The 11,061-nt window shown below is 38.6% G+C and overlaps 1 protein-coding gene across 7 annotated transcripts in view; it reads left to right on the top strand.

Annotated features, from left to right (window-relative positions):
* Positions 1 to 11,061, top strand: part of LOC106744205 (heterogeneous nuclear ribonucleoprotein 27C-like) — a 77,306-nt gene that overhangs the window by 22,882 nt on the left and 43,363 nt on the right. Inside the window, exon 8 of one of the 7 annotated variants that reach the window (XM_014618741.1) lies at positions 7,929 to 8,170. The exons of 5 other annotated variants lie outside the window; for them this stretch is intronic. In XM_014618741.1, coding sequence (XP_014474227.1) covers positions 7,929 to 8,101 — 173 coding nt within the window. In that variant the 3' untranslated portion in view covers positions 8,102 to 8,170. Of the gene's footprint in view, positions 1 to 7,928; positions 8,171 to 11,061 lie in introns of those variants that run through there. One more of the 7 variants, XM_014618748.1, reaches the window with a different exon arrangement.

Consider the following 11,061-nt stretch of genomic DNA (forward strand, 5'->3'; position numbering starts at 1 on the left):
CCACAGTGCTCGGCAAACTGTTGATAATGTTGGCATAGCGCGAGCTGTACTTCTTTTCTTTCCCAATGACAAAATATCCGCTTCTTACGAGTGTATCTCGCATTCGTTCAATTCGCAAATTTCACTTAATATCTCACAGGTGCAACAACACTCGACTCTGGAAATTGTGCTTTACATGTGCTTACATCTTCCGGACTTTTCATTTTTTTTTTTTTTTACGTAGAAATATAATTTTTACGCTTCTTCATAGCATAGTAACCATATTTATTTATTCGCGATGCGCGCGCGAGGTTGCCGATCACTGATCTAACTCGCTATCGTCGAACCTTTTTGCATTTAACGAGAGTTCTCTACGCTTGTTACACGGACGCGACGCAAATGTGACGGCCGTATCGATACGCACTATTCGTAGACGCTTTTAAGATAGCGTATACACGTGACGATTTATACACGAGCGAACGCTTGTGAAAAAACTTTATCGATTAGGGTATCGCGTTCCCCCTGGAGGATAGGAAGGGAGGAAGGGGGAGAGCGCTTATACAACACATCATCTACCTAGACAAGAACGGCGGATACATTGAGCCGTGAACACTGAGTATAAATAAATAGTATTTACGAGTCCGCGCGTATGCGCATATACTAATTAGAAAACTGTTTGTATTTTAACGAGTAATATTTAATGTTTGATGTTCATCCACCATCATATAATATACGTATATACATACGTAGAGAGGAACAATCGTGGAGATAACTGTGTTATAACGGGGTATAGACCAGGAGTTATGGGTCGGTTGGTGGTTGGAACGCATTTTTCGGACATCGTAGCGTGCACCCCTTGCATTTGCTTCTTTTCGTTCGTTACAATAGACGGGCCGGAGTGATTATTATTATTCGGTCATATGGGATAGCAAGACGGACCGTGTGTCGTCATTGACAGACGAATGTGGTGAGACATTTGGCCGAAAATTGACCACGGGCGAGAAAACGGTCGGCAGCAGATATCGAAATATGGTTCACTCCAGTTTTGAGACGACCACGGTTACGGTTATATTGAGTCTCCACAAATTTTGCTCACTCCAGGATTTCGGTTTCATCGAAACGGACGAGAAATTAGACTGATCGCTCGTCAAGTCGGAAGTTAGACTAAGGATCTTGCCCGCGAACCTTGCAATAAACCTTAATTTTTGCGTTAGTAACGTTACGCCTGCTCGAGTTTAATTTGACGCATCATATTTCGCCGAGAATGAAATACTTCCAACGACCACTGTCCTTCGTGGAAAACACACAAGCGGCGGCTCTTTCCGCGCCCGAGAGATTTTTGGGTCGCGAAATAAGTCGCGCTAGTATAATACGATAACCGCGAGTAATCAGCGTGTATTAACGAGATATCCGGGTATGAAAAAGATCATTAATAACAGTGTCTGCTGTTTCTCCTCGCGAGCGCGTGCCCGCTGTTCGCACGCTTTTCAGCACGATTTGGAAATATTGCCGTGACACTTAGGCTTAGGATAAAAGCGGAAAAACAAAACCTATTAAAAGATAAAAGAAGTGTCAAAGTACTGCTACAATTATCGCTAATTATCTATTAACTATTAACGCGTTAGTATCACTTAAATCGAAAGGGGCCGAAAAAAGGGGGGGAGGTGAGGAAGATGTGGGGAAGGAAATTGTACTATCGTTATTAATTTCTACCGTAATTAATGAATGAATTGTCATCAGCCATGGCTTTACTATTTTCTCGGTAAAAATAAATTATATCTACAGCTTCTCGAGGCTACGGAGTAGAGACGCGTACGAGGAGGAGAAAAAGAAGTGCGAGAGAGAGAGAGTGAGAGTGAGAGAGAGAGAGAGAGAGAGAGAGAGAGAGAGAGAGAGAGAGAGAGAGAGTGTGTGTGTGTGTGTGTGTGTGTGTGTGTGTGTGAAAGAGAGAGGGGTAAAGTGAGAGAGTGGGAATGAAAGAGAGTGAGAAAGTCAGTGTAGATTAGATGTAATAAAGGGAGAGTCTCTTGAACGCCAATCAAAGTCGTCAGATGGATGAGAGTTAAAAATTAACGTTGTCCGTGTAAGAATCTTGTGCGCTTGAGAATGCTGCATGTGTGTGCGAGATGACGGGCGCAGTAGAACCTGGGGTTAGGTAGATAAATAATAGACGTATATAAGACGACTCTAAATAATGAGGGTTAATTAAATTCTCCGCGACGCATTCTCGGAGTACTAATTAGAGAGGTGATTGTAAAAGGTCAAACGACTGTCGCACTTATTACTACTAATAGTTAATGGGCTATCTAATGTCATGCGGTCTAGTTTACTCGAGATAAAGAGACAGAAAGTTGTGTAATAAACTCGTTATCTCTGCCTAAGGGTGATAGCTGTACGAAACAAAAAAGCAATCGTAAGGTAGCTGGGTAAGACCGAATCAGATTTAAAATAATACGTGGATAAAAGTGTTGTACAATACCGAAAGTGCTAAAACAGATCTCTTTTCTTCGGACGATAACGCGAGATAGTCACGGAGGAAAGAAACGGAGGTGCGAAGGAGGCTTTCGTTTATCCGAGATTTAAGCAGTCGATCAATTTGACTTTGTTCCTTTCGAGTTCAGTTCTCTCGATATCGCGTTACCGCGACTTCGGTCGATCGGTTTTAAACGTCTAACTAGTGATTTCCGAATGACTACGCTTCATATTTTTTAGTAGGATTTATCATATCTCTGGATTTTGTATATTATATAATGTAGAAAATTTGATGATTTTTATCGTATAGAATTTTTCTATGATAGAAAAAGTAATTTCTTGTCCGCCAAATTTGTGTATATACCCTAGTAAGTCGGCTAACGTGCGCGAATCGACCTACAATCAAATAACGTTGTTATCGACGCAATCTCTCTTGGGATTATCTTGTGCACAAAAAGCTTCGAGAATAATGTGTCCAAATATATTTGATGGCGTGTGAACGTTTCCGAAACGTTGTTTCATAGTGGGCAACTCGACACACCAACGACACTTGTATTCGATCGGCCGGAATCGCACCACTCGTGCTCTCAGAGGGTGTCGGACATTCATAGAGCGCTCAAATTCGAAAATAAAATCGTCTTCGATCAACAGCAACGCACGAAACAAAGTCGACGGCTTATTTCCGTTTTCTTCTACTATACACACAGAAACACACACACACACACACACACACACACACACACACACACACACACACACACACACATGTATATGTATGTGTATGTATATATATATGTATATATGTATGTATGTATGTGTATGTATATACACACACACACACACACACACACACACATATATATATATANCATATATATATATGTATGTATGTATGTATGTATGTGTGTGTAAATCGAACGTTACTTCGTGCTTCGACGAGAAGAGTATCGTGCGGTCGGGGAATGTCCGGGGTGAATGGGGCTGAAAGATGAACGGATGCGAAAACTTGGTCAACGTAGGTAAAACGATATAATTATTGATTAAGGGATAAGTTGTCTGTACAAATGTATTATAAATTAACGATTATCTCAGAGTACCTTAATGCAGGAAGAAAAAAGAAGTAATTAATGAAACTCACTTGACTCGTTTTAATTATCATAAACACAATATTATATAGAGGGCCGCGTTGCCACGCTCTTCAACGGGGCGGGGGCGCGGGAGGTTATCGACGCATAGGATCAATAATTAAGAGGTATCGATTATTATCTAATTAATTAATTAATCTCGTAACTCGAAGTAAGACCGTTGTAGAGAGAAGTATTAAAATAGGAAAAGTGAAATATTTTTAATGAAACAACAAATGCCAATCATTGTGTTCTCGTGAGAATCATAATTATTCCGTAATTCTTAAGTAAAAGAGGAGAGGCGTATCTAAGTCGTTGATTAGTCGTTGTAATTTAATTCTTTTGTTAGGAAGCAAGTCGATGGGAGAAAGTAAATATGAAGGGGGATCGCGATATATAAATTACAGGCAAGGACGTACGAAAACTAATGGGGCGTGCGCGTAATCAGGGATCTTTTAACGGGGGAATGTTGGTGCGACCGATGAGACTGAATGAGAATATATTTTGGATGATTAAGAATGATGATCGAACGTTCGATATTGAGCGCTTGGTGCGATAGGTCGTACGAGAAATCGAATAAATTCGTGTTTTTTCAACGAGAGTCTCTGGCGATACACGTGCAAGGACATTGATTAAGACATTCGCGCTAAGTCAGATAATTTATTGGAATATATTGATTAAGCACAATTTTAAGAATTCCGTATCTAATTATATTACTATATCCGCCTCATGTTAAATAATTAACTAAAATGCCGTTGGGCAAGTTTTGATTCTGTGATGTCAATTATAATATGATTAATTAAGCAGAAAGTAAGGATAAGAAAGGGAAGGGTGCATATTTTATTATACAGAGGCGCTGCCTCTATGCTTATTGATAATACGCGAGTGCATTAACAATAGCGTAGTTAAGCTTACAAGAGGTAGAAACGGTCCAAGAGATTCAGATAGTGAAAAAAAAACGAACGAATAGATTCGGATTCTCACGGAGAGGATGGTGTGTGAATGTTGGAAGGATGAGCGAGAGAAGGTTGTTGCGTGATTACGAGACGAGTGAACGTAAGTGCTAAATATGCGACGTTAACAACTAAACCACACACACACACACACACACACACATACACGCGCGCGCGCACACACACACACAAAGGGACGCTCATGTTCGTTCTAGTAATACTGGACATAGATTGTACGGGGTACAAGTTGGCGCTGTATCACGCGTCGAATCAGGTTTAAGGTTTGCCAAATCTTACTAAGTAAAACCACGCGAAACAGAATAACCTTTATTAAACCGCATTACGTATAGTACATAGAGAGTACATGCATTAAAGAAAAAAAAAATCATAGCTAAACCGTTAGTGCTTATTAACGAAGATGTGATGAAAGAGTGCCGGTGCAATATTTCCAAATCGTCACCCCTCGAACCTGCCGTTCGGAAGGCATTACCTTCCAATCCCGAACGAACGAAGCTGCGTGTAAAAAGAATAAAAAAGGCGAAGGAAAATAGAACAAAAGAAAAAATAGACGAAGAAAATCGCGATCACAAATCAAACGAAAGGAGACTCTTGATCATTGCATTATTCTGCGATCGTGTCTTTGTGTCTCTATTCTTCTTTTCGTCACGTATCTTTTTTAATGGAGCATTCTGTGTAGGTTCGTAGGGCATGTGTGTGATTTTTAATTATCTAGAGGACAAGGAACGATCGCCAAAACTCGATTCGTCCGCGCATAGGACTCTTATCGTTGGAGAGAGTATCCCGTGACGCCTATGAAACACGGCGAGCGAGGGAAAGGAGGAAGAAATGGAACGAAGTGTGCGTGCGTGCGTGCGTGAATGACTGAGTGAGTGAGTGAGTGAATGAGTGAGTGAGTGAGTGAGTGAGAGAACGAGAGAGGGGGGAGGGGGCGGGGGGGGTGACGAAAGTAGCTAAAAAGTAATTAACGATCGTTATCTAATTTTAGCAATGTTATCTCTGACATAAGGGTTGGGGGAGACTGCGGGAGATTGGCGTGGACGAACGACAGGACACGCGATGTAGCGTTCAGTACGTTAAGTCGAATCGGTGCGACGCGATCTGCTTCTATGCACGTTTCACGCGTCGAAGCACGAAGCGAAAAGTAGGGACTCTAAAATTAACATTGTATGTAGGCTGTGTGGCGTGGGTGCGATGGGAGGAAAAGTCGATCGAGGCGCACCTTTGAGATTAACTAACGAATATATAACGCGCTGACGTGCGCCATCGCGGATTACAGATGTGTGTCTTGTACCTTTTCTAATCCGCGACTTTGGATTTAACTACGATGCGCTGTAACGTTTAATTGAGATTCTTCGTGTGTATCGACCACTTTCGCTCCAGTACCGTAAAACGTATAACAAAGAGGACTATAAAATTGTACAATCGTAGTTTTACGCGATACATTTTGATGCAACTTTGTTGATTTTTCGTTCTTATAAATGTTGGTTAAACTTAATCGAGATCTAAATGATTTTCCATCTCTTCCCAAGAAATGTACAGACTATCAGTTAAATCGAGTTTGAGTTTGATCAACAATTATGCGAACGTCTCTAATTCCATCGCACTCATCGTGACATGTGATCGATAAATGGTACGTAAGATAATCATCGATGAGAGAATTGAATCGGGCTAATATATGTCAAATTAGGAGTGGAATTGAAACGTCGAGATATTTAGAAACGTCCAAGTCGAAATTTAGATAGGCACTTTGTAAGTGCAAAATAATAAAGTTTGAAGTAAAAAGATAGATGAAGATGTTGGAAAGGGTTGAGAAGATCGAAGGACGGGTTAAATAGTAAAAGAATGCAGGAAATACTTGTCGATTTGTTCATACAGAGTTGTGGCTCATCCTAGATGGTTCTTTTTGGTAAAGTCAATAGAGGGTCCGATGTAATCGTTAAAGATGATAGGGTAGTCCAAACAAGAGAAGTTAAAGTCGACTCGTTCCGCCGATTTCTTCTCGTTGTTTTCATTTATTTTTTACGCACACACTCCGACACACACACACACACACACACACACACACACACACACACACACACACACACACACACACACACACGCGCGTGTTGTTTCATAAGCAACATACGTACAATACACAACACATACACATTTTTTTTTCACATATTATATACACACGAGTACCGCTCTTACCCCTTCCCCTCACTCCGGATGACACATGAAATTACAGTACTCTATTATGATAGTGACTGTGCTATTACTACACTACAACAAAAACGACAATTATTATTAATAATACTGCTACTATTCCTACTACTCCTACCACTACTATTACTACTACTACTACTACTACTACTACTAACATCAACTACTATTACTACTACTTCTACTATTACTAATATTACTACTATTATACTGCTATCATTACTATTACAACTTTAATACTACTACTCACTGCTACTCCTATTATTATATTATATTATTATTATTATTACTGCTATTATTATTATTATTATTATTATTATTATTATTATTATTATTATCATTATAATTATAATAATTATTATTATTCATTAAACATGACACACGCGCACACACACACACACACACACACACACACACACACACACACACACACACACAGGATTTTTCGTAACATGTGGGACCAACTGCAGAGATAAATTCACATAGGATCTAATAATAATGAAGAAAGTTCATATAAACACATAACCGGAATTGCTTATATTTCAAGTTACATTTTGTATTTTAGCACGAGAGTCCGTTTATTTTTAAAGAACTCAAAATAATCTTGCGTCTCCGAACTTGCCGAACGTTTCGACGTATTCCTTCCTCCATATGTTTAATAACTCTAGATATTTCGGATTCACCGGCAACCTCGTTCAATACGTTGTAGGGGCATTTCAACTTTGTCAGCTGAAAACTTAGTCTGTATGTGAAGCTTCGGACTTAGCCAAACTCATTTTTTATATGAACCCCAAAGTGTCCTTATATATTTTGAAATGTTTGTTTTTTTGACAGACGACGATTAGGAAAACTGCACACAGATGCCTTATTTCAACTTTATTACATTTAGCAAGTTTATACGACAACATATTAGAAATATGTCCACCGTTCCTCAAATTAAATAAATTTTTGTTACTAGGTAAAGTGCGAGGTACCACAAATTTTAGTAATAATAGCCAATAATACGTAATAGATAATACAGACAACTGTCAAACCGTAATTAAATGTTGAGTATTTAAGTGCATGTAAACCTGATACAGACAATAGCTTAGATACAACATAAAGATGGCTGTAATTTGAAATAGAAGCAATTTCGGGCATATCTTTTATATAAACTTTTTTTTATTATTTTTAGGTCCTGAGTGGCTCCTTTCAGTGGGTTCCATATATAGAGAAACACCCTGTATAATTAAGGAAATATTTGTACACATAACTATTGTACACGTACAGACATTTATAACCCTATACATATATATACTGCTATACATATATATATTGATATACTTAATGGTGTTTCTAGTGGATTAATTGATTAATTGATACTTAAGATATATTAATAATATTAATAACAATTATAATGATATATATATATAATATTATATATATAAATCTCTATATACATATATATATATGATGATGATGATGATGATGATAAGTTGATATGCTGATAATTACTATAATATAGAGAAACATGGATCATTATTCGTAAAAATACATACTGGTATAGATTATGAGGATGATTAAATAGAAAATGATATTGATGAAACAAAAAAACGGATTTTGATATTATTAATCGAAACCGAATTGCTCTCGATCCCTTTACTCAAACTAGATATTGAATCTTATATAGATATATACATATATAACTGTTTCCGCCATGCCGTTGAGACTTAAAGCACTGCACAATATGGACATGTATTTTTAATGATGAACATGCCACTACATATTAAGATTCATTATCGCAAGACGTGCTACTGGAACCAGCCTAAATTTTGGTTTTTTTTTTTTCCAATTGACACAATCCGTTACGAGAAACTTGTAGGAGAATACCTGACAAAGGAACCACCACAGGTTGTCTTCTCGAATTTCGCCGGACTTGAAATATGTTGTAGTGCTCCACTAATGTATGGTAAAACTACTCCGATGCAAGTCTCGCGTTTCTGCGAGAGAATTGAGTTTAAAGTTTTCTATGCAGTTTATATACTGCGAGTTTTCGATATCTTCCGAGCTCAGTGGCATAACTGGGTGCGTAAGGCTACTAGAACAAAAACTTCAAATCTGGACGTTTGTAACATTTTTTTTTAATCCGCATGTACAGATTATTGTAGCATTGTGAATGAATATATGAACATTTATATTCCTTCATATATAAATTTTCTATTAAACATTCCCAAACAGCTAATAAGAATTGCACTTCCTTTTTCACCGCCACATTGCCATTTTGTTATATGATCAGCAACAAACGTCGACTACTGCTGAGCTCGAAAAAATGAAAACTCGCGGTATACCAAGGTAAAAAAAAATTTAACGCTCAATTTTCTCGCGAATACTTGTATCGAATGGTTTTACCATGCATTAGTGAGGGTATAGCACACTACAGCACCGAGAGAGCAATCTCTGATGGTCCTCGCTTGGTGATTAGGATTTACGCAGTATCCCGTGGCGAAAGTGTTAAAGCTCGTTCGTGACGGGTAAAAAGGAGCAGATTATTGTACGAATGAAAGTCGGCATGCGAGTGCGCGGCAGAAGAGAGATCACACGAATTTTCTTAGGCACAGCGATAACGTAACCATGCGATCCTGTTCACTCGATCGCTCAGGTCGGGGTATCGCAATCGGCACATCACGTCGGTGATCTTCCGCTTTCTTTTCGCCGCATCTGTTTTGCAATTATCTCACACGTTCTTGCCGTGCATACGTATCGAAAACGCGGCATACAAGACGTGTATGCCTCGTTAGAGGAGTAATCTGGTATAATTTTGATGGCGTGCAATTTTCGGCAAGCGTTACATCGCGCTGGTTGGAGTAAAATCATTGTGACAATTTCCGTATGCACGGCCTTTAATAAATGTCTTTAGAGAGGATGAGATTACAGAGGTGGCCCACTGTTGAGAAATATTGATTGAGCGAATTTTTTTGGATTTTTATTGTCGCCGGCATTCAGAACGTATCGGAAACGGTGGAAACAAGCTTTTAATTGGTGCAGTGTTTTATGCGCGTCCCAACATACATGCTGCATGCCGTCTCTCGAATCTGGGATCTCGTACGGTTTCTTGTACAGAACGTTTTTTTTTTTTTTTACTATCCCAGCAGCCACCGCATTACTTTTATGTCACGAATTCTTCTTCGCGCTTTTACGATATCTCATCACGATACGCAGTCTCAGTTTCGAGTTGACTTGGTATTGACATGTGAGCATTTTAACATACATTTACTCAAAGCTGATCATTATTCGCGAGAGAAAATCTCACATTTAAATAAGATTTTAACTTTTCGACACAATTATGTAAGCATATTTTGTATCGTTTTAATCTCTAGTGCTGACATGATTCCAAATCGAAACTTAATCTCTAAGTACACCGTTAAACTTAACCCATTAACCGGGCAGGCGATTAAGATATTTCTCTTCTGCGTTTATATTATATACATTAATATACGCGTAATTTTCCTACATCAGAGATCGTAATGTAGTTTCATGCATTAGTATGTAGATGTAATTTATATACACACACACATGTATATGTATATAGACGTATATATTAGTATCTAGATATGAAAATAATATCGCCTTAAAACGTACCGATATCAAAGTATCCGACGATATAGTTTCAGTCAAATAAATGCAAAACATAGTATATCAGTAAAGTATTTATGATTTATAAATAATTCGATACAGTGGCGATTCGTATGTCATGCAAATTACTTTCGGATTGCCTTCGCGTCGTAACGATATACGTAAACGATAATTTTAGATAGTATTTAGATTATAATCATAGTGTAATGTTACGAAGACGGAAACTCGGTTAAAGGGTTAAATCAGGAACTCGGAGAGACTGTAACTGTCGTTTAGTTACTTAAAGTAAGACCATCCTCATAAAGAAAGAGAGAAATATTCCCAATCCTTTTAACCAACCTTTCTCATCTCGTACTATTTCAATCACGAACCTCATTCGGTGCTCCTCGATAGAAGCGGCACTTGAGATAAAAAGTACATTCTCGGACATAAAGTGAACTTTAACGACTTTCCCTCCTTTTTCTTTCCCGCAGACGTCCTCCCGATCCCCAAATTCAAAAACATCGAAACCGGAAGTTCGACCTTTATCCAAAACGGAGACGCAGCTCCGGGTCCCCAACGGTTTTCCTTGACCCAGCACACCAATTACCACCCTTACAGGCGCTAGAGACGACGTCAAACGATCGAGGGACGAGAGAAATAACTTTCACAAGTACGCAAATAGACGACGAGAGAGAGAGAGAGAGAGAGAGAGA

This window comes from Dinoponera quadriceps, unplaced genomic scaffold (assembly GCF_001313825.1).
Source record: "Dinoponera quadriceps isolate SergipeBrazil2010 unplaced genomic scaffold, ASM131382v1 scaffold707, whole genome shotgun sequence".
In the NCBI taxonomy this organism is placed as follows: domain Eukaryota; kingdom Metazoa; phylum Arthropoda; class Insecta; order Hymenoptera; family Formicidae; genus Dinoponera; species Dinoponera quadriceps.